Source organism: Cynocephalus volans, chromosome 2 (genome assembly GCF_027409185.1).
Source record: "Cynocephalus volans isolate mCynVol1 chromosome 2, mCynVol1.pri, whole genome shotgun sequence".
Classification (NCBI taxonomy): Eukaryota; Metazoa; Chordata; class Mammalia; order Dermoptera; family Cynocephalidae; genus Cynocephalus; species Cynocephalus volans.
The window spans coordinates 225,511,321-225,536,399 of NC_084461.1; the positions used below are offsets into that span (position 1 = coordinate 225,511,321).

The 25,079-nt window shown below is 45.1% G+C and overlaps 1 protein-coding gene across 1 annotated transcript in view; it reads right to left on the reverse strand.

Moving 5' to 3' along the window:
• The window catches only part of WDFY4 (WDFY family member 4), a 265,260-nt gene extending 240,545 nt beyond the window's left edge, over window positions 1–24,715 (reverse strand). The window contains exons 1-5 of the mRNA XM_063086948.1: window positions 24,482–24,715; window positions 8,326–8,440; window positions 7,140–7,246; window positions 4,854–4,988; window positions 2,208–2,397 (exon numbers count right to left, since the gene is read on the reverse strand). Coding sequence (XP_062943018.1) covers window positions 2,208–2,397; window positions 4,854–4,988; window positions 7,140–7,246; window positions 8,326–8,440; window positions 24,482–24,715 — 781 coding nt within the window. The remainder of the gene's footprint in view (window positions 1–2,207; window positions 2,398–4,853; window positions 4,989–7,139; window positions 7,247–8,325; window positions 8,441–24,481) is intronic.
• Between the last annotated feature and the right edge of the window lie 364 nt (window positions 24,716–25,079).

Genomic DNA, 25,079 nt, shown 5'->3' on the forward strand with positions numbered 1-25,079 from the left:
CTGGGAGCTCTACTCTATAGGCCCAGTTGGTGACACAGGAGAGGAAGGCAGCCCCTTAGCCCTCTGTCCCTAATTCCCTGCATGTGGGACAGTCCCGTGAGTTAGGTAATGAGATGCAAGACCCAGGACCTGAGCATCGTGGAAGACTTAAGGAAGCAACGTTGGAGCTGAGTGGAAATGAGCTTGCTGGAAGGTGCAGGGGAGGATGCATAAATCCGAGGACCCGAGGAGGTGGGGGGTGAAAGACGGTGTGTTTCAGGTACCAAGGAAGCCAGGGGATCAGAGCACAGGGATGTGGGCCACAGGGAAGGGGAGGAAGGCAGCACCCACCCATGTGGAGCCCAGCCATGGAACTTGCTGGCTGCTCCAGAGCGGTGGGAAGCCAGGGGAAGGTTTGGTCAGAAGAGAGAGGCTATCACATTTGCATTTGGGTGGATCCCTACTTTTAGGGGTCTCTCACTGGGAGAAGCCTCTTCTGAGTGCAGGAAAGCCACTCCAGTGGGTATGGAGAAGTACCTGTGAGAACTGCAATAACACAAGCTTGGCCTCCCAGCCACAAGGACTCAAGCACCCTGGAGTCTGTGCACCCACGGGACACCCCACAAGGTACCGCCTGGCCAGTTCTTACCTCCCCATCCTCTCCTCACCCCATAAGCCCACAGAAACCACCCATTCCCCTAAGGAGGTCCTGGGCATAGTGCTCTGGGTGGCAGGTTCCACACATAGGTAGAACTTGTCTTTTCGAGTAGCTGTCTTGGGCAGCAGAGAGAGACGCAGCGAGAGACCACCAGGACCAATACACGCAGCCCCTCCTCAGCCCCAGGACACCAGCCTGGCGGGGAGCGCTGGGGCCTGGCTATTGCGGCGCAGGCACAGCTCAGCCCTGGGGTTGACGCCAGGCCCTGACCTCACTGTGAGCTTTGAATCCCCAAACTAGGGCCAGCATTTTGTCCTGGGGATCAGTCACAGTAAGAGGATGAGCTGGCTAGGCTTTCCCAGCTCTTGCCAGTGGATGCCTCCGTTACAGGAGGTCTCAAGAAGAAGACAGATGGCAGGCAGGACAGGTGTTTGAGGACCAGCAGATCCTAGGGGCAGGTTCAGACCCCACCTCTCCTCGAAAGACCCCATACCTTGGGGTTAGCATAAGGGAGGGACTGCTATGCTCCTGAGATGACTGCTGTGCTCAGCTGGCAAAGCTGAGAACCGGTTACACAGTGAGGGGGAGCTGAGCTGGACTGAGCCCTCCACAGAGTGTCCTCGGCGCTGGCCTTGCGGAGTTCCTTCTGTCCCCCATGCTGGGCCAGCAGCTGAGGTAAAGCCAAAACCTTGTCCTGAGATTCTGTGAGCCGTGGTGGTCTCCATGCTTCCCAGTATTATCTGGGTCCTTGCGGGGCTAAGGATGCTAAGAGAGACCCCGGCACTGCTAATGGAATTGCTCCTTCAGCATCTTGCCTTTGATATAACCCAGGTAATGAAGACAAGACGCTGACACATATGGGGCATCCCTACATGCCAGGTGCTGTCTAAACACTTTAAATATGACCACTCACTGAAGAATCGCAACAACCCAACAAGATCAGCGGAATTACTGCCCCCATTTTACAGACGAGAGGACCGAGGAACCCAGGTGGTTAAGTGCCTGAGGTCCCCCAGCTCCAGGGGCAGAGCTAGAGTCCACACCTGGCTGGCTGGTTCAGAGTCTGTGGCCTTAACTCCTACACGTGCTTCTCAGAGCGGAAACTAAGGTGCTGTAATCAGGCATCTCCAGATTTGAAAACTGATTCTCTTCTTCACTAGCTGGGTAGCCTTGGCAAATTCTTCTACCACTCTTAATTTCCATTTTCTCCACTGCAAACTGCCATTAATATCTATCTCAAAGAAACAAATGTGATCATGGACAAAAGGGCCCAGCGCAGTGTCTTTTTGCTGGTATGTGCACAGTCAATGAATCCCCCTTGCTTCCCACCTCCAATGGAGCATAAGAATGAACAATAAAAGCATTTTCATAAACAGAGATAAGCAATGCAGGATCATCTACTGGGCGGAAGCTGGCCATTCATCTCTTCTTTGGTCCCAGAAATCTATACTGATGCTGCAAGAGCATCCCAAGGTCTTGTTGTAGGAAATAGGCTCTCAGCCTTCACTCCAAGAGTTCAAGGGAAACCCTTGGATGGTCCAGTCCCCACACCTGGTCTCCTGGGACATACCCTGCAGGTACTGGATGACACCGAGGTTCTGGGCCTTGGAGATGGCCCTCAGCACACAGAAGGTGGGCTCTTTCCAGAAGCAGCAGCTGTGCTCCCGAAGACAGGTCGTGGCAATCAGTAGAGTCTGGAGCTCGCTTCCTGAGAGAAGTCCCTCCAGACCCTGAGGCTCGCTGCAAATGTTGAGCAACATCTGCAAAGAAGGAGGAGGAGGAGGAGGAGCACAGCCAGAGACTCTGGTTAGGAAGCCTCCTTCCCATGACGATTTGTTCCCCGCTTCCCTGGAGCACTGATGTGCATGTCTCAGCAGGAAGGACAGGATTGTGAGTGGTCACCCTCTGCCCCCAGCCGGCATGGTCAACAGAGCTAGGAAAGGGCTCAAGTCTGAACGTAGTGCCTATGCAAGCAATAACTGTCTTTTCCAAACCAGAATAATAAGGAAGTGATTGACTTCGGTGTCCTTTTATATGGAAGTACAGAAAAATGCCATCAACGTGAAGTTGTAGCATTAACAGGACTCTGTGCTCTTTAAAAAGAGAGGTGTTCCAAAATTCCTGATTGGCACTCAAAATACTTCTCCGCAAGCTCATGAGAGTCATCCTGTAACCTCCTAACTGGCTTCTTGTCCCTGCCAATCCAGTCTCCTGATGACCAGCACAGGGACTACCCACACCTTCCTATCCACTTGAGAAAACATACAAACTCCCCAGCCTGGCTCTCTGGCCCCGCCTCCTCTCTCACTTTATCAAATGCAGCTCTCCCTTGGGCTCTTGGCTGTCCAAAGGGACCTTCTTCCAGTTTGGCAAATATCACAAGCTCCATCCACCTGAATGAACACTTTATCCCCTTCTTCCATGGAGACAGAACCGAGGCTGGGCAGCCAGGGAGCTGGGCTACAGACCCCATTTCCCAGCCTCCTTGCAGGTAGGTGTGGCCATGGGACCAAGGTCTCACCTTGTTCTCACCTGTCCCTCGGCTGGCAGAACCATTTCTCTGATCCCCCGCCCCCAACCAGGCCGGCCTACCTTCTCTGATCCCTGTCAGCCTTCCACTCCCTGGTTAAATGCCACGCTAACTCAGACCAGTGTCCACTTATTTATTCCACTTATTCCGTTTATATTATTAGGAATATAAGTCAGGTCCCTTCATCTGCATTTCCCAGCACACCTTTGATTTTCCCTTTACAGCACTGTAAAAAATTGGTAACGAGGCATTTACTCGTGAATGGTTTTCCCTGTTTGGCTTCCCCACCTATCAGAGTGAGGCTTCCATGCTCGCTGCAGCAACTGCAGGGCTGGCATAGAGCTGCACACAGTAGGAGCTCTGTATGGTTCTGAGGAATGAAGTAACAAGAACCCTCAAGGAATGCAGAGGTAGTCTGTCACCTGTGGCTCGCATTCTGTCCTTCTGTCCAAAGGACCTTGAGGATGAGAGCTGCACTATCTCCCTGCAGGGCACATAAGAACCACATGGTAGAGATTTGTTAAAGTTCCAGTGCAGCCTCCTGGCCACCACTTATGGGCCAATGACGCCTACATTTCAACAAACGCAGCTGAGGAGATAACTCCCCATAAATGGAATCTGCCAGAACTAGTACTATATTCTCTGGTAACGATGATGCGGCTTGCAAACTAGCCTAAAATAGATGTTTATGTGAACACACATGAACAAAGACTAGTTGCACTTGGAAATTCACCAAATGGCCATAAGTACCTGCTATATGGGAGACACTTCTGAGGCATGGGACACACAAAGCTGAATGAGACGCACAGTCCTCTGTACCCTCTCCCTGAAAGGCTGGAGAAGCAAGAGCTTTCTGGAGAACACAGCATCACAGCAGCTGAGGAAGCAGAAACTTTAGAGAAGAGGGCAGGGCAAGGAGGCAAGAAGATATGTGGTCAGGCGGGATAGAAAGATGGGGAATGACACGGGGAAATGGCACTGATTGCTTAGTGGCCTGAGAGTCTTCTGCGGGAAGGAGGTGACATCTCAAAAGACTTAACAGTGTGACTGTGAGTGACCTCCAGCCAGGTCCCCAGGGCTCCAACCCCACCTACCCATGACCTCTGTAACCCTGGACTCTGGGCTTGCTCACCATACCTTAGTCTGTATAGACTCGGGCTGACAACACTACACATATCCTAGGGTTGCAAAGAGTCCCCTAGAGGTGACCCAGGTGAGGCCCATGGCACAGGGTGGGTACAAAGCAAGTACTTAAAAAATGTTAGCTACTGTCTCATATGTGGGGCTGAGCAGGCTTGTCATCAGAGGGGACGGGGCCAAAGGGAGGAGGCTGCAGGTGCCAGGAGGGTGGGCAGGACCTGAAAATGCAGGCTGGAGGAGCGGGGCTGGGTGGGGACACAGAGGCCATGAGGAGGAGGAGGAGAACTGCTTCCTGGGGGAGAACCGGGAGGGGGATATTGACACAGGGACACAATGTGGTGGAGAGAAAGGGAGAAAACCCATGTCCCAACCATTCGGGTGTTACAAAGCGTGGGCGGGGACATGCTGGGCCCTTCGGGAGAGCAGCGGGGCTTGGGAAGCAGGGCTGAGAGGGACAAAAGCATCTGCTAGAAGCAACCAAGCAAGAGTCTGCTCCCTGAAGCCAGGTCTCAGCCAAAGAGAGACCAAGCCCCTCTGCTCACTCACCTGCACAAACATCCTCTGAACTTGAACATCACTCTCAGGAAGCTCACCCTTTTCCAGGGGAAAGACAAAGAAGAGGTAGAGGCACTGTAGGAGCAGGGCTGGGAGCCCAGACGCAGCCACTCTGCCCAGCGTCTCCTGCAAAGGGAGGCACAAGTGACCCAGGGTGGCAGAGAGAGCTCAGACCCAGATAGGTGTTAGGACCCTGCAACCACTTCGGTGAGGCCGTGGGAAAGTCACTTCATCTCTCTGATCAGCGTTCCCAAGTGTGACACGCAGGCAATCTCAGGACCCACCTAGGATGGCTGCGAAGATTAAGTTTATATAAAGTGTCTAAGAGCATGTTCAATAAATGTTAGCTACTGTACAAGATACACAGAGATGGGGTAGGAAAAAGGAAGGGGAGGGAGAAGGAGGGACTGTGCAAGTCACAGCACAAGGGCGTGGGGGCGGATCGGCCGCAGGTGCGGGTGGGACAAGAGCCGTGTGGAGGGGAGGTTGATGATGAGGGTGTGAACCACAGCAGCAAGGACTGGTCAGGGCCCTCCCAACCCTCTCATCCAGATCCCAGACCCTGCCAAGACCAAAACACCCAACCAGGGGCTACTGACAGTCAGACAACTGCACCTCGACTGGACAGCACGGGGCTGCCAGACAGGCCAAGAGGACGGCGAGGCGGCAGAGCTGGAGACCAGCCCGAGCATGGAGCTTCCCACAGCCTTCCTTCCCCCGGGCTCTGCTTGTACTTCCTCTGGCATCACTGTGGCCACAACCGCTCTGTGTGTGTGCATGTGCAAGCACATGCGGACATGTGTGGGGTCAACCGATGGCATGCCGTCCACGCCACTTCCCACCCGATTGACTAACCTGACAGACAGGGCAGGTGCGTTAGGAAAGAGAAGGGAAGAACAGAGAGTCTGGGCGGGAATCAGGAACAGGGTTCAGGCTGCACTCCTAAGCTTCCCCGTGAAAGTTTCCAGTGCAAGGTAATGTCCTCCCTTTTATTAGACACCTGGTTCCCTGTTCCCAGTGCTGAGTGCCAGGCCCAGCACACTGAATATGGACATGCCCACCACACACATGAGTCTTTCTGTCTGCCCTGCACAGGGCCACTGGCCATTTCTGCTGATGGTCACAGCTACCACCTAAGAGGACACCAGCCATTGGCAAACCACTCTGGAAAGAAGCCCCAGGCTCCCAGCTTCCTGCTGGGAGGACACAACCACAGCCAGGATGGGGCATGGCGGGAAGGGAAGAAAGAGGAGCTGGCCTCATTGGAGCATCGTCTCTGGGCAAGCACAGGACAGGTGCCTACAGGTGCACCTTGTTCGAGCTTAGTTTAACGGTAAGTAATGAAGAAATATGGCTCAGAGAGTGGGTTCTGGAATCAGACAGACGGCAGTTACACAACACAGGTAATCCTGTTTTCTCATCCCTAAGGTGGCATTGCCGTCATCCCACTCATAGGGTCCTTGGGAGGACTAACCATCACAGTGCATGAGACACACCCAGCCTTGCGCCACATGTAGGAAATAGTCAATGAATGTCAGTTGGTATTGGTCTCACAGTAACTCTAAAAGAGAGGCATTATTATCCTCCACGATTCTAAACTTAGTAACACCACCGTGAAGGAAATGAAGATGAACGGTCAGCCTCCTTCAGCTGTTAGGAATCTTGCTGAACATGACTTAACCTGTTTGATGTAAATATGTTAACTGTGCCCAGGTGTTCCTTGGCTGCTGTCTGATGTAAAAATGTTAACTGCGCATGTGCACCCAGGTGTTCCTGGGTTATCTGACTTAAGTATAAAGGACAAACGGCTCTGATCCACAGTGCCCCCAGGATGCCCCGAGAGGCCACCAGGGGGCCCCCACTGCTGAGAAGGCTGGGGGCTGAGCTCGTTTCCGAATAAAGCATGTCAACCTTGCCACTGGCTCCCGGGATCCTTCCAATTACCTAGCTTGCGACCTGCATATGAAGGGTCTGTGACCCAGTCTGCACAATGGGTTTGAAGGGTCTGTGACCCAGCCCAACACACCACCAAGTGGTAGAGAATTGAAACAATTTTCCCATAGTTACACACAGCGTGTCAACTGAAAAGGCAGGATTCAAACCCGATTTTCAGACTCTGAAGTCCACATTCTATATCAGAAGGGGTGTAGGGGAGGAGAAACGATAATTCATTTCATGAAAAGAAGGACACCTTGGGACATGCCAGCACCCCATGCAGGACGTTCCCTACATGAGGATGAGGTGTGCCCGGGCAAAGGCCAATGGCCTGGGACTCACCGAGTCTGTCCCCGTGAGCACAAACACCGTCTTCAGGAGCAGGTAGCCATCCCGATTCATGTCACCCTTCCACTGCAGCAGCTGCTCTGCTGCCACCCTCGCTTGCTCTGAAAGAAAGTGACCAGCTGAGTGGTGCAGCTGCCCACCCACCTAGTTTCTCCTCCATGTGGGGCTCTTGTCCCTATGACAGGTAGCTGAGCATCCATGGAGTACTTCAGCCTCCTGCCTACACTCCCCCAAGGCCACCCGTGTCTATCCCAAGCATTTCACGCTCTGCCGGATTAACCTCCTTGGATGAGAGCCCTCATCATGCCACCATCCCTGTTTAACAGCCACCAATGTTCCCCTATGGCTGAATGAGTAATAACAAGCTCCTCAGGATTGCACTCCCACAATCCAGAATCTTCACCTGCACCACACAGCCTCTACACTGTAGGGATCCCTGCAATCTACACCATGCTTGAGCTATTCTGTCCCCCTGGAATTTTCTCCTGTCCCCAGCCCCCAGCCACCATGAAATTCTGCCCAGCCTCCAGGGTCCAGCTCATATGAGTGGAAGAATGCAAGTCAGAAGATCCCGCAAGAGATGCACGCTCTGGCCTCTATGTCTTTTCAGGACCAAGCTCTCCACTGAATGCACAGGTCACTTCCGATCCCAGACCTTCCTGTCAGAGACCCTGCTCCTCTGTATGTGTGTGTGTATCTGTGTTTATTGTCTTTGTGTGCGCTATGTGTAAAATGTCTGTGTCTGTGTGCCTGTGTGTGTCTCCTTGTGTCGTGTCTGTATGTGTCTGTATGTATGGTATGTATCAGTGTGTGTCTGTGTATGTAGTGTCTGTGTGTGTGTGTAAACCCTGTGAGTAGTGTCTGTGTGTATGTCTGTGTCTCTGTGTGACTGTGTATATAGCATCTGTGTAGGTCTGTGAGCAGTGCATGTAGTGTGTTGTGTGTGTGTGGCCGTCACTCTGCCCCAGGAGCAGCAGAGCTTCCTGAGCCCCCTTCCCGCCTACTCTGACTTTCCCTCTGTCCCCAAGGCACTTGGTGGCAGAGTGGGTCCATGGTGCTCTTTGGCCAGCACTACTCTAACTCCACAGGTAAGCAGAGAGGGGCTTAGGGCAGCTTGGGAGGGGTCTGCAAAGCTGTTTTCCTCTCTGCAAAGTGTCCTCCAGTAGCTCTTTTCTTTTACCTGCAGGTTTCCCAGCAAGGGCCTTCTGTATTTCCTGGGCAAGCTGGTCGGAAACATCTTCTGCCAGGCTTTGGAGACTGGGGAAGCAGATGATGCCCACGGAGTGTTCCCAGGCCTGAAGTGTAGCAAGCAGGATTCAGTCAGAGGTGTCAATGCTACAAGCAAGGCAAGAAAGAAGCGCCTTGCCTCCCTCTTCACCAGCCCAAACCAGTGGCTCAACTCCCTATCTCAGGTGCATCCGAAAGGCCACCAACCACGCTGGCTGGTTAGCTCATGTGGTTAGAGTGCAGCCTTTAACACCAATGTCATGGGTTTGGATCCCTGTGCTGGACAGCTGCCAAAAACCAAAAGGCCACCAGTCACCCACCTTCATAGCTCCAACCATAGTCCCTACACCAATGCCTCTAAATTCGTTACCTTCCTCTGACCTCCAGACCCCCATACCCAATTGCCCCTGGACATCTCCCTCTGAATGCACGCTCCTGAAACGTCAAACACACGGAACCCAATCCATCGCCTTAGCCCAACACCTGCTGCGTCTGTATCCGTGAATGGCCCTGCCAAGCACAATTGCCCTAATGGAAATTCCAAGAGTGATTCTGTAGGTCCCCCTGTCCCTCACCTCCCTTACCCTATCAACTGCTATATCTCACTGATTCTTCTCCTACACAGTTCTCAAATCTTATACAGATATCTTAGTTTTAGCCATTCAATTATTTCACAAGATAAATTCTAAAATATGGGATTGCAAGTTAAAGAGTGCTTTTCTTTTAACCCTTTGGTACGTATTAGTAACCCTCTTACCAGATAAAGTTTAGCAGACTCTAGGAGCCCCAAGCGAGAGGCTGGTTTCTCTACACCCACAGCAGTGTGAGTACTGTCACAGTTTTAGTCTTTAGTGCAAAACCTCACTGAAGAAAACGTATCTCCATTGTAGTCTTTCGATCTCTAGAGTAGATAAATGCTTTTCATGCTTCTTGAATTGACTGTTTTGATTCTTAGTCTATTACTCTATTAGGGCTTTCATGATTTTCTTATTTACTTAAAAAAGCTCTTTATATATACTAAAAATGTTAACCTGTGCTTCATAATATAACTGCAATTATTTTGTGTTTGTCATTTCGTATTTTAATTTGGTATTGTTCAGCTTTGCTGCACAGAAATCCGAAATTTGTATGAAATCAAATTTTTCAATCTACTCCTTCATTTTCTGGCTTTGGTTCCAGGCTTAGGAAATTCTTTTCTGTTCCAAGTTATTGTTATTTTTAATCTCCTCTTTTTCCATTTCCTTAAAATTCTTATCTGTCATTTCTCTGTTTCTATCCCATCTGGTCACCTTTCCCCTCAGATTTTTTCCCTTTATTATTTAAGGTATCATTTAATAGAAAATCATGGCTTTTGAAATTCTGCTTGGAATGCCAGACCCTTTTCAGAATCTCCTCCTGGTTTCTGTAGCAATCCTGCTCATAGGGCTGCTTTTCATCGGTCTTTGACCAGATGTCCCTTCCTCTTTGTTCTGCTGGGCTCTCACAGGCGAGCTCACCGGTTCTGGGATGAGGGGGACTCTGACCACTGGTCAGAGTGGAGTGTCTGTCCTTGGCCCAGGGCTGGAGTTCCCTTCAGGAGGGCCGGCTGCTATGCACGTCCTGGCATCCAGTGTCCTCCCTGGTATGCAATTTTGCTGGACCACCGTCCATTCACCCCTACTCACCATCCATGTTAAATAAAATTTCTGCCCTTAAACCTGACTGGGTTTGTTTTAAGCTGAGCTAATCCACTTAGAAAAAGTGAGAAGGGCATCAAAATCCCAACAGGAAACCATTTTTAATGTTTTTTCTTGATATGACACTATGTTAAAAAAATAAAAATCTTTAGTTATCTTCTCATTATTAAAAGATGCTATTAACAAAGTGAAGAAACAACATTTGGGAGAAAATACTGCAATGCACATAACTGACAAAGGATTAGTATCCAGATCCCTCCAAAGTGAGAAGAAAAATAGAAACAACCAGATTTTAAAAACAAATCAGACAAATGAAACAACAGGTAATTTATAAAAGATAAAACAAATTAAAAATTACTAATAATCAGAAAAATGCAAATTAAAACCTCAGTGAGACATTTTGGACTTTTTCAGATTGGCAAAATGAAAGGACTGACAGTAGCGACTATAGGAGAACATGAGGGACCACAGGGACCCTGTGCTCTGCTGATGCAGTGCAACCTGGAAGAAGCCCTTTGAAGAAGGATTTAACCCAATCCGACAACCTTAAAGGGGCACACACCCTACAGCCCAGCAATTCCACTCCTAGGTATATTTCCTAGAGAAATGCTGGCACATGCACTGGACAAGAAACGTCCATGTGGCATTATTTGTGATTGTGAAAAAGTGGAATAAACTTAATACACATCAATAGGACAAGGAATGAATCATCTGTAGTATATTTATATAATAGGATACTATATAATACTGAAAAAGAATTAGAGATAAATGTATTGACACGATCAACTCTAGAAATAGAATGTTGAGTGGAAAAGGCAAGTTGTAAAAATATATTACAGTACGACTCTACAAAAATCTGTAAGACTATATAGCGTATGACCAATGGCTATGTATGTATCCAGTGGAAATACACATCCACACAGGGAATGATGCACCCCAAATTTAAGATAGGAAAGGGGGCCCTAGATTGTATACACAGGAATTTTAGTTTATCCGAAATGTTTTATCTCTTAAATACTGGGTGGTGAGTATTCCTGCATTATGTTTTGAGCAAAATTTTGTGCGGGTCTGAATTTTTTTTCTACCCTATAAATGCACATGGTTAATCCTTTCCTTTGTAAATTAAAAAGAAAAAAAGCAGTTTATTAGAACATTGCTAAAACAACACACAGTAGACCTTCCACAAAGATCTATGTAAACAAAATGGTCATGAAATCCTCGATGCACCGTAGAGACGGCCAGATGCACTGCGCACTGGTCTTGTGCCAAATGCCAGGCAAGCACTTACCTGCATTCGTTCCACTAACCCTCCCAGCAAGCCTCTGAAGTTGATGCAATCATTATGCCCACTTTACAGAAACTGAGGCTTAGCTGGAGGTTAAGCACAAAGAATCAGGTAAGTGGTAGAGTCAAGAGTTGAATTATTTCACTCGCATGTGAACATACCCGAGTAGCACTTACATGTCTAGAAAATTCATAGTTAACACCTGGAAACCAGCTGTCACTCAGTCTCATAATCCCTGGAAAGAAAAAGTTCTTTTCCCTTGGAATTTCTGTGGTAAAATGATTTCTCTCCCCAGGATCAAGAACTCTGCTACTGTCTTTCTAACAAATTTCCGCACCTCCTCCCTGCGCTGGCAAACCCCTCAAAGACCAATTTGCAGGCATTGACTCAGAAGCATCTATATTGTCTCTGGGGCAGTGGGACTCCAGGAGGCACTCTACAATAAAGCAAATTGGTCCACTGTGCGTTGAATAGTAATTGTACTCTACACCAGATCTCCCAGTGCTCAGACTCCTTCCTGGGACTGCGACACCATGTCTGGAGGCTGCGTTAACTCTTTCAGGCCGCTGGGGTGCTGTTTGATGCACAGAACCAATCATTTACTGAATGGTACCGTGGAGACCTGGAAGAGTTAAGCAGCTTCCAAAAGGCCCTCATTTTTTCCCAGACTGGGACTTGCATGGTGGGAAAATATTGCTCAATATTTTAAAAACTTTTATTTACTAATGCTATCTAAGCTGCACCGTCATGGCTTGTGGCTGTCCCCTCACATGGAAGAAAGAGAAAGAAAATGGTGCTCTGGCCTCCAAAGAAAAATAAGAAATGATAAAAGCTCTTGGGGAGATGGAAGAAAAACTCAGCTTTTGGATAACAAAGAGAGCTCGGTTGGTTTTCCAGCACGACACAATGTTACTATTACTCTATTACTGCAGAGGATGGGGGCGTTATTTTTAAGTGAGCTAGAATATGTCTGAGAGTTTACATGAGGTTTCTCTGCTATTAGGACACCATGAAACCTCTTTTTTGTTAATTTTTTTTTTAAAAAAAAGAAAAGTAGTACATCAAAACTTTGCTAAAACAAAAATTTTACTTCCCCAAGATGGGAATAAACCATGTTTGAGGGCCCAGTCCAAGGTTGGGTAGAGTCAGGAGTGGACAAGGAGAGAGGTTTACCCCCACTGTCTCCTCCAGACACCACACTTGAAAATAATTGTTGGTCTTTCTCACTACTGTCTTTAATGTTGCTTATCTTTCTTCAATTGTCAGTTAGATCTATCTACACTTGGTTCTTAGGACAACGATTGACCATGCTCAGTGGCACAAACTCTGTACCACTGGTGGGGTAGTTAGTCTAAGAATGCACGCCACACACACACAACACAGTCACCTCTAAGTACAACTAATTCAGTCTTAATTCCAATCCTTCCATATAGAAAATGGGGTGATTCTTCCCCTTACTGCCCACTGCTCTGGTTATCTGTTGCTGTATGACCAACACCCCAAAACTGAGCGGCTTAAAATTACAGCAGTCATTTATTTTGCTCCTGGATCTACAGTTTGAGCAGGGCAGCTAACGGGGGCTCAGAGATCCACTTCCAAGATGGTGCACCCACATGGCTGGCAAACAGGTGTGGGCTGCCAGCAACACATGCGGCTGCAAGGTCAGGGCCTTGGTTCCTCTCCGCACGGCCTTTACTTAGGATTATTTGGACTTCCTGACAACATGGCAGCTGGGTTCTAAGACTAAATGTTCCAAGTGGCAGAAAGTAGAAGCTCTGAGTCTCTTGAGGCCTGTGCCTAGAAATGTCACCTGTGCCCTATTCCATTAGTCAAGTCATCACAAATCCATGCAGATTCAAGGGGAGAGGACACAGACCCCACCTCTTAAGAGGGGTAGTATGAGCCCATTCACAGCATCTCTAATCTACCACATCCACGGATCTCCTTTTTTTCCATTATGGTCCCACCCCTGAAGACAGTGAGGGATTTTACTCTAATTGCTGGTGATTCTCTATTTCACTTCCTGCTTTCTCTTAAAGTACATATTCTAACAATCTTTAACAATCACTCCTATAGCTCTAGCATTCTGTATATCTATCATATCTATTATTAAAGAATATCTCTGCAATGTGAAGACCTAAGTGCTTCTCTTCCACCAAAGCAAACAACCAAAGGCCAAAATATGCCCATGCTTGCTAAAGGAGTAACTTCTTCTCTTGTCATGCGATCTATGATGGGAAATGTTATAAAAAAAAAAAAAACCAAAGTCCAAGCCTCTTGGCATGAAAAGAACAACAGTCTATTGAATCCTTCCTGAAAATATTGCTCAGTATGCTACAGAGGTCTTTGGCCCTGTGTTGCTTCCTGTGTGGTGCAAGAGAACCTCCTCCCTGCCTGCAACATCCTGGAGTCAGCTGTTCAAACATCACATGTGCAGGGAGCGACATTATTTTTATGCCTAAAGGAAAAGCAAGGTCCTAGCCAGGCAAAGCCACTGTCCAGTGAGTTATGGGATAGGGAAAGATAAACCAGATATGCCCCTCACTACAAACCCCAACACTGAGCAGGGGATTCCAGTGGTTAACAACACAGACCAGTGGCAGACTGCTAGGGTTAAGTTCTACTCCCTGCTAACAACTGAGTGACCTTGGCCAAGTTACGTGACATCTCTAAACCTCTGTTTCCTCATTTATAAATCTGGGATAAAAATAGCACCTATTTCACAGGGTTATTGTGAGGACTTGTAAACATTAAGCAAAATGACTGGTTAGCTACTTAGAGCTTGGTGAATATTACCCAGCTATTATTAGTGAAAGTGGCCACTTACCTGGTCATCAGGGCACCTGAGTTTAAGACTTGGCTTTGTTTTTTGCTAACCGTTTGAACCCAGGATGTCACTTCACCTCTCAGCCTCTTTCTAATATACAGTTTAGTTGGCACAGGTCAAAGACAGAACAGAATGATATTAAAAAGAAAAGAAAAAGGAAAGTGGCAAAGGTGGGGAGATCTAACCTGAAATCAGGGTTGATCACTGTTCAATTTGCCCTGGCTAAGAATCTCTCTTCGACTTGATGATGAGGAGCGATGAGCCCTGGGTGAGGAGGAGAGTCTGCTGTTCTGAATGAGAACTTCATTCTAACTCACCCCCTCGGGCCAGCTCCCTGTTGGGGTTCCAATTCCTTCAGATTCATTAGGCTCATCCTTATTACCCAGACAGTAACCAAAATGTTGAGTGGGTTACCAGCCCTGAAGTCATTCTTTGACTCAAGAAGCAATGTGGTTGGGAGTGACTATAGGACACACCAAGCCCACCTTTATATTTGCCTAACAGCTAATGCAGATTCATGCATAAACAATGACAGGGATCAGGGGAAAGTCATCCTCTGCTCTGTGTTTGGAGGAGTCAGATATGGGAGAAAACCAAAAAGGCTGAAGGGAAGTTCTCTGGGAAGATGTCAAAGAAGCAGCTACATAAGACAATGCCTATTGTCAAATCTCAAGACTCACCAGGTTGAAGCAGGTGATGGCCACTGAGGTGGGGCATGCACTACTGTCAACCTTCACCCAAGCCTGGTCTACACATTGGTCACCCCTTCCATGACGGATCTGACTGATAAAGAGGCTAGGCCCATCAGGCAAGACCCCAGGGACAGCAATTCAAAATCTCTTGTGTACATTGCCTTAGAACAAAGAATATTCCAAATCATCTTAATTTTCCTTAGGTCCAGTATGAAGATTCACATATAAAAAAGTCAAGGTCCATAAAACAAAATAGTTCAGAACTCTTTTATATGCATTCAGGAATCTCAGAGCAGTGGGCAGACCCCTGCTCAGCAGATGGCAGAAGCACACCTGGAGATTTCAGGAGGAGCCATGCACAGTCCACCACCACTACCACAGACACTGCTTCTGTGCAGATGGTTCACCACAGCCACTGCTGCCACAAGGGTGGCTCACTACCACAGCAGCAGCCACGGCCACCTTGCAGGCAGACTGCCAACCACTTGACTGCACTGACACAAGAACAGTTGCCAGTGGAACCAAGGGAAAGAGGTGAACAAGCACAGAACCACAACACAATGGCCCAACCCAAAGGGAGAATTACATTGCCATGTGCATTAGCATGCCTGGGGGTGGGAGGTACATGTGCTACCCACATGACTTGATTTGGAAAGAGACACGTGCAGAACCCCCTGAGAGTGCAGAAACCCTGGGTACCCAAATAGAGTAAAAAAGAAAATTCCCAATCACCAATCACCACCAACCCAGCCCACAACCAGCAGAAGCAAGGACCCAAGAGGAGCTTCTTCCTGTAGGAAAAAGGAAAGAGAAACCCCACCTAGGGTCACCCATTCAAAGTAAGGAGCTCCAGTATACCCCAGTTCACCCATCAGGGTCACAGGATGCTAGCCAGGGTGCCAACAAGCCTGCACAAGGATACCCACCACAGCCAAAGAGTAACAGGGCACCCAGATGCTTCTCCCAAGAACTTGAAAACTCACCCATATTCTCAACAAACCAACACAGTATCACTAACCTCAGCAAAGAATCACTAAGTGCCCCAGTGTCTAGGTCACAGAGGCACTCACAAACAACTCCAACACTGAATACAGCTGAAGTACTCACATGGAGACTACACTACTGCATCTGCCCAGAACCAATACTCAAACACCCTGTTCAATAGTCAATATAAAACACACCTACCAGAGGAAGTCTCTTTCCTCAAAGCCCACACCAGAGTATTAGAAGAAGCAACTGCTCTACAAAATGATCAGACATCAACATAAGGATACTAGAAATATGAAAAAACAAGATATATGACCCACCAAAGGAATACAGTAATTCTCAAGTACCAGACCTGATAGAGAAGGAAACCTTAGAAAAGACTGAAAAGGAATTCTGAGCAACAATCTTAAGGACACTCAATGAGATGCAAGAAGATTCAGTTAGATAACACAACAAAATGAGAAAAAGTATCCAAGATATGACAGAGGAAATTTACAGAGATTAATACCTTAAAAAAGAATGCAGCAGAACTCCTGGAACTGAAGGATTCAATGAAATAAAAGACACACCAAGAGCTTAAGCAGCAGGTTAGAGCAAGAGGAAGAAAGAATTTCTGATCTTGCGGATGTTCTTTTCAAAATAACCCAGGTGGAAAAAAAGAAAAAGAAAGAAAAAATAGTTATAAAAATGAAGACAATCTAAGAGAGCTAGCAGATAACCTTAAGGACACAAACATCAGAATCATGGGTGTTCTGGAAAAGAAAAGGTGTTGAAAACCTATTCAACAAAATAATAATGGAAAACATCCCAAGTATAGAAAGGGACATGGACTTTCAGGTCCAGGAAGCTCAAATATCCCCAAACAGATTAAATCCAAAAAGATCTTCTTTGAGACATGTTATAGTCAAACTGACAAAGCTCAAAGACAGAGAATCTTAAAAATAGGAAGAGAAAAGTGTCAAGTCACATATAAGGCATTCTGCATCAGAATAACAGCAAACTTCTCAACAGAAACTCTACAGGCCAGAGAAAACAGGATGATATGTTCGAAATACTAAAAGAAAAAAATTGCCAGGCAAAAATACTATATCCAGCAAGGCTATCCTTCAGAAATGGTGTATTTCTCAGACAAACAAAAGCTGTGGGATTTCACCATCACATAACCAGCCATACAAGAAACCCTCAAGAGAGTCCTGCATCTGGAATCCAGAAAAAGATAATCACTACCATGTATACACAAGAAAGAACAAAACCTACTAGCAGAACAAAAATGCAAATGAGAGAGAAAAAACTACATCTTACCACCACAAAAACAATCAAACACAAAAGACAAATAATAAAAAGGAATGAAAAAAACGAAAGATATTTAAAACATTCAAACAAAAATAAATAAAATGCCAGGAATAAGACAATACCTTCCAGTAACAACTCTAAATATAAATGGATTAAATTCCCCACTTAAAAGACACAGACTGACTGATTGGATTAAAAAGCTAGACCCAACTATATGCTGTCTACAAGAGACTCACCACACCTGTAAACACAAACACAAATAATGAAGGGATGGACAAAGATATACCATGAAAATGGAAACCAAAAATGAGCAGAAGTAGCTATACTTAGGTAAAATAGAGTTTAAACCAAAACTATAAAAAGAGACAAAGAAGGCCATTGTATAATGAAAAAGAGATATATCCAGCAAGAAGACATACAATCATAAAAATATCCGCACCCCACACTGGAGCACCCAGATATATTAAGCAAACACTATTAGACCTAAAGAAAGAGATAGGCCTCCAATATGATAATAGTTGGGGACCTGAACACCCCTCTCTCAGCATTGGATAGATCATCTATGCAATAAATCAACAGAGAAACACAGGATTTAAATTATACTTCAGACCAATTGGATTTGGCAGATACCCACAGAACATTTCATCCAACAACTACAGAATATACATTCTTTTCATCAGCATATGGAACATTCTCCAGGACAGACCACATGTTAGGTCACAAATCAAGTCTCAACAAATTTTAAGAAATTCAAATTATTTCAAGTATCTTCTCAGACCACAATGGATTAAAACTAAAAATCAATAACATCACATGTTCTCAGTTATTTGTGGGAGCTAAAAATAAATAAAGAAACACACAAATAAACTGGGGTGGGGGGAGGGAAGAAGACACAACAATTACAATTCCTTAAAGTTGATATGACAAGAGAACAGATATGAGGTTGTTGGGAGGGAGGGGGGAGAGGGAGGAGGAAGGGAGGTTTCGGTAATGGGCCACAATAATCAACCACATTGTATATTGACAAAATAAAATAATTTTAAAAAAAATCAGTAACAAGTGAAACTCTGGAAACTACACAAACACATGGAAATTAAACATGCTCCTGAATGACCTATGGATCCAAGAAGAAATTAAGCAGGAAATCAAAAAATTTCTCAAAATGACCTAATGCTATATCTCAAAGAAGTAGAAAAACAAAAACAATCCAAACCCAAAATTAGTAGATGGAAAGAAATAATTAAGATCAGAGCAGAACTAAATGAAATAGAAACTCCCCCAAAAATGATAGAAAAGATCAATGAAACAAAAAATTGGGTTTTTGAGAAGGTAAACAAAATAGACAAACCATTAGCTAGGCTAACCAAAAAAAGAACAGAGAAGACCCAAATAACAAAAATTAGAAATGAAAAAGGTGACATCGCAACTGATACCACAGAAATGCAAAGAATCATTAGAGACTGTTATAAACAACTATATGCCAGCAAATTTGAAAACCTGGAGGAAACAGGTAAATTTCTGGACATATACAAACTACCAAGACTGAACCAAGAAGAAATAGAAAGCCTGACTAGGCCAATAACAAGCAATGAGATTGAAGTAGTAATCAGCAGTCTCCCAACAAAGAAAATCCCAGGACCAAATGGCCCTACTGCTGAATTCTACCAACCCTTTAAAGAGGGATTAATGCCAATTGTCTTCAAACTATTTCAAAAAGTTGAAACACAGACCTTTCTCCCAAACTCATTTTTATGAGGCCAGCATGAGCCTGATACCAAAACCAAACAAAGATACAAAACAACAACAACCAAAGAAAACTACAAGCCAATGTCTTTGATGAACATAGATGCAAAAACCCTCAAGAAAATACTAGCAATCAGAATTATTAATTATTAATCAAAATATTAACCATCAGCAATACATCAAAAAACTTATACATTATGATCAAGTGGGATTCATCCCAGGGATGCAAGGATATTTCAACATATGCAAGTCAACAAATGTGATACACCACATCAAAAAAATCAAGGACAAAAACCATATGATTATCTCAATAGATGCAGATAAAACACTTGGCAAAATTCAGCATCCCTCGTGATAACTTTAGCAAATTAGATATAGAAAGAAAGTATCTCAACATGATAAAAGCCATATATGACAAACCCACTGCCAATGTCATCCTGAATGCAGAAAAGCTGATAAGTTTTTTCTTAAGAACAGAAACAAGACAAGGATGCCCACTCTCATCACTCCTATTTAACATGGTATTAGAAGTACTAGCCAGAGCAATCAAGCAAGAGAAAGAAAGAAAGGGCATCCAGATAGGAAAAGACAGAGTCAAACTGTCCCCGTTTACAGATGACATGATCCTATATCTAGAAAAACCTAAAGACTCTACCAAAAAACTCTTAGAGCTGATAAATGATTTCAGTAAAGTTGCAGAAGACAAAATCAACATAGAAAAATCAGTAGCATTTTTACATTCCAGTAATGAACTAACAGAAAAAGAAATAAAGAAAGTAAGCCCATTTACAATACCTAGGAATCAATTTAATTAAGAAGGTGAAAGATATCTACAATGAAAGCTCCAAATCATGGCTGAAAGAAATTAAAGAGGACACAAAAAGATGGAAAGATGTTCCATGCTCTCGGATTGGAAGAATTAACATTGTGAAAATGTCCATAAAGCCCAAAGCGATCTACAGATTCCACACAATCCTCATCAAAATACCAGTGATGTGACATTCTTCACAGAAATAGAAAAAAACAATCCTAACATTTGTATGGAACAACAAAAGACCCCAAATAGCCAAAACAATCCTGAACAAAAATAAAATAAATAAAGAAAGCCAGAGGCATACACTACCTGACTTCAAATTATACTGCAAAACTATAGTAACCAAAACAGCATGGTACTAGCATAAAAACAGACACTCGGTCCAATGGACCAGAAGAGAAAACCCAGAAATCTACCCACATACTTACAGCCAACTGATATTTCACCAGGGCAACAGAAGCATACATTGGGGAAAAGACTGCCTCTTCAATAAATGATGCTGGGAAAACTGGACAGCCATACGTAGAAGAATTAAACTGGATCTGTACCTCTCACCACATAGCAAAACAACTCAAAATGGATTAAAGACTTAAATATAAGACCCAAAACTATAAAACTCCTAAAAGAAAACATAAGGGAAACACTTCAGGAAGTAGGAAAGACCTTATGAATAAGACCCCAAGAGCACAGACAAAAGAAAAAATAAACAAGTAGGATTATATCAAATTAAAACTCTTCTGCACAGCAAAAGAAACAAATACCAGAGTGAAAAGACAACCTACAGAAAGGGGGAAAATATCTGCAAATTATGCATCTGACAAGGGATTAATATGCAGAATATGTAAGGAGCCAAGACAACTAAACAGTAAAAAAACAAGTAACTCAATTAATAAAAGGGCAAAGGAGCTGAATAGGATTTCTCAAAGAAAGATATACAAATGGCCAACGGACACATGAAAAAATGCTCAACATCACTAAACATCAGGGAAATACCAATCAAAACCACATTGAGATATCATTGCACCCCGGTTAGACTGGCTATTATCAAAAAGACAGAGAATAACAAATACTAGTCAGGATGCAGAGAAAGGGGAACCATCCTACTCTGTTGGTGGGACTGTAAATTAGCGCAGTCCTTATGGAAAACAGTATGGAGGTTCCTCAAACAACTGCAGTAGAAATGCTGTATGATCCATCAGTCCCACTGCTGGGTATATAGCCAAAGGAATGGAAATCATCACGTTGAAGAGATACCTGTGCTCCCACGTTTATTGCAGCTCTATTTACAGTAGCCAAGAGTTGGAACCAACCTAAATGTCCACCAACAGATGACTGGATAAGGAAAATGTGGTATATCTACACAATGGAATACTACCCTGCCATAAAAAAGAATGAAATTCTGGCATTCACAGCAGCATGGATAAACTTAGAGAAAATTATGTTAGGTGAAATAAGCCAGACACGGAAAGAGAAATACCACATGTCCTCACTTGTAAGTGGGAGCTAAAATAAATAAATAAATAAATAAATTTAATAAAAGAAAGAAATACATTGAACTTTCAAAAGGAGAGAACAGAACTGAGGCCACCAGAGGTGGGAAAGGGGGAAGGGGAAGGAGGATTAGTAAGAAACTGGTAAAGGGCCACAAAAAAATGATTATATTGTGTAATGTTGAACATACTAATTATTCTGAATTCAGCATCACATATTGCACACAGGTATGGATATTCAATGCTGTACCCCACAGATATGTGCAATCAATTGTGTTTCAATAAATTTTTTTTAAAAAAAGAGTTAAAAAGAGAAAGGAATCTCAGAGCCTATGTGGCGAGCAGTTTCCCTAACAACCAATACATGTGTAAGGCTTTGACGTCAATATCCACAGCCCATGGGAAATGGCATACCCCTTCATGTCCTGATATTTCCAGTGGGGCTGTTCATGGACGACCTTGAATAACACACTTTATGGTGATAAAATTCAGAAGAGAGTGGTTATATGCTTGACATTTTACACAAGGGCCTCTATTCCAAAAAACATTCTCAGTCTTCATCGACAGCTCAGATTTTATCTGTACTACACCTGACAGAAAACCTCCCATCTCCCCCACATTCCTTTCTACCACCAATTCTTAATTAAGAAAGCTGAGGGCTCTGGCTCTGGCTGGGTTTTATTAAACAAGACTGAATAGAAACAACAGGTTTGTAGGCATGTAGGACTTACATAAAAGCATGTAGACATTAAGAAAATGATGAGAAATCTGTAATATTCTGCCTCTACAGGGTTCATTGAAAGCGGGCTCTGGGGATCCAAAGAGGAGCAGATTGTGTCAATAGTTTGGAAAACCATGGTGACCAGATCTGTAATGTCTAGGCACACTTGCAGTTAGTTCCCTGGAGGCTGGTGGAAAGGTACTGGGACCATGTCTGCTTGCCATGTGCTGTGGGCTTGACAATCATCATCTTTTCTCCCCTCACAGTTTCCCAGCCAAGTGTTACTAATTCTACTTTACAGTTGAAGAAACTGAGGTTCAGCAATATTTAGTAACATGCTCAAGGGTACACAGCTAATAAGTGATAGGTCCCGGATTTGAGCCCTGCTCTGCTTGACTTGACAGCTCACGTGCTCAACAACAGAGCCTTCTGTCTCCAATTACAGGGGCAGGGTTTGAGAGACAGGGACCACTATCAAGGTTCGCTTATAATAGGAACCGCCAGACACAGGGTCGCAAGCGCAAAGGCACATAGGGTGTAACGTAAATGAGTAGTAGCGGGTGGCTGAAGATGTTAGGAAGTGGGGAACTGGGGCAAGCTAAGAGACCAACGTCACCTTCTGTCTAAAAGGGGTGCCCCTAACCCTTTCTGTCCAATTGTTGGTATTACCACAGCTACCAAAAATTCCAAGAGAAACTGGAAATTTTATTTTCATGTGAAAACTTTCCATTTTGAAAAAACAGCTGCTAATTCATTCTGAGTCCCCACATGTGAAATTAAACACATTCAGCATGCTGGTCCTCTGCTCTAGATCACCCTCCCCGTGAGACCAGTGCCTCTTCACTACCGTGGCCCAGGACAAAAGTTTAATAAATATTTGCACAAGAAATGAATGAATTCTCAAAGCAATCACAGAGAGAGGGCTAAAGGAGAACCAAGTCCTGACTCTTGGGTGCAGAGTTCTTTCATCAGAGCCTGGGCTGCCTGGTGGGTGGGAAGGGTGCAGTCCAGGACAGCAGCTCAGCAGTGGCTGACCACGCACGCTACCGGTGAACTGCAGTGGCTGTGGGAGCTGTTCCTTCCAGGAGGCAAAGTTGATCTCGGAACTGGGATAAGACTGACCTACCTCCCAGAATGTGGGGTTGTCAGAGTGGGCAGTGTGAGGAATGAGAAACTTGAGCCATCTCTCCTCACCTAGCCCCAGTCATCCAATCCGTAAAATGGGATGGATGGGGGTACAAGTCCAAAACATGGAGGAAAATAATGAATTAATGAACAGTAAGTAACTTGGTGCTTTCTTTCCTGAAAGACATTCTAAGTATGCAATACATCCTGTAAATATAATCCCAAGAAGATTCTAAGACATCTTTGGAAGTCCTTAAATATTTCTGATTAATAAATTCGATGAATTATATTAACATAGGTGTGTCCCGTAAAAACCTGACAAGGCCTCCATCCATCCTAGTCTACTTTCAATGTGAAAAATATCTTGTATTTTCCCTGCTTTGAATGTTTTGTAGGTGTATGTTTCTCGATAATAACAAAAAAATTGATAATCAAGCAAAAACTAAGTCCTCATAAAAAGATGTGCATTCAGCTCTACAACTAGACTTCAATATATTTAACTATAAGACAGACCGCGCTGGCAGGAGCTTTGTTCCCAGACAACAAAGAAAATCCCTTACACCCAAGCTGTTACCAGCTGCCACTAGACAGAGTGCGGACAGGCCGGGCTTCCCCAGCAAGCCTGTGACCAGGGAAGGGAGTGCCGCTCTAGTGCTCCCCGCTGATCATGCCTCAGTGTGCATTACTGGCACAATTTGATGCAAGATGTTCTGGCTTTCCTGGACCTGGCTGTTGGCATTGCTGAATGCGAGGTTGTCAGCCATCCCAGTGACTCATGCGGCAGGACACACCTTCCTCTTCTAGCTCCCAAAGGAGCTGGTCTCTTCCCTAGCTTCGAAGCTGGGACTGTGGTTGGACGATGTCATCTTTTTAGCTAAAGAGACAGTGTTGCTCAAGGGCCAACTGTCGATCTTCTCCCAGCCCTTCCCTTGCCTGGAGTTGAGTCTTGTCTGCCACCTTTATTAAGTGGCATGACACGCTTGCTACGGTGTGATGCTTGCGCCCCCCCCCCCCAATTCGTATGTTGAAATCCTAACCCTTAAAGCTATGGTATTAGGAAGTGGGACCTTTGGAGATGATTTGGCTCTGCTCTCATGAATGGGATTAGTGCTCTCATAAAAGAGGCCCGAGAGGGACCCCTCACCCCTTCCACCATGTGAGGTCCTGGCACAAAGGTGCAATCTATGAGCCAGAAAGTGGGCCCTCACCAGACCCTGAATCTGCCTTGATCTTGGACTTCCCAGGCTCCAAACCATGAGAAAAAAATATCTGTTGTTCATAAGCTACATAGTCTATGGTATTCTATTACAGCAGCCCAAACTGACAGAGAACTCTTCTCTGAGCAACCAATCAGAGGCTATTTGTGATGATATTAAAACCACCACTTCAGTTTCCAATTATACCAGAAGTGTCCCACAGCACTGTATCTCACAGTTTGAAAAATAAGAATACCCACCTTTAGGAACAGGGGGAGAAGACTCAACAGGTTCTTCTGACGCTCATCCAGGCTCCTGTGAGTCAAATGCTGGTATTCCAGAAACTTCCTTTCGAGTGTGTCCCAGAGAGCGGTGGGGCCAGGGGACTGCTCTCCAAGTGGGAGATCAGGCTGCACTGCAGTGGGCTGAACATCGTTCTTGGAACCAGGATCCTCAGTTCTGTCCACAGCCTTTGAAAGGTCTTCTGTCTCCATGCTTTGGCAAAGCAGATCTGAATTCAGAACAAACAGAACTGAAAATTCCTATCACATCCCTTCCTGATGACTCAGGTTGCAGGACAAGGTACAGTATTCATTCAGTCCAGTCCCTACAGAAGATAGTTCCTCTAAGAATCTGAAACCGACTAAAATAAGGAAGGCTTTTTTGAAAAAAGAGATTCAGATTTAAATGTGATGAACACATATGGATAATCTAGCATGTGCCTCAAGCTCTGACACAAGACTCGTACAACGACATAGAGAAATGGGTGTTAAGTGAGGAAACTGACTGGGCCAAAGGTGTAGAGGCCCAGCTTTCTGTTTGCCAATGTGATTGAAGTGACCCCTCACTGTCATTTTA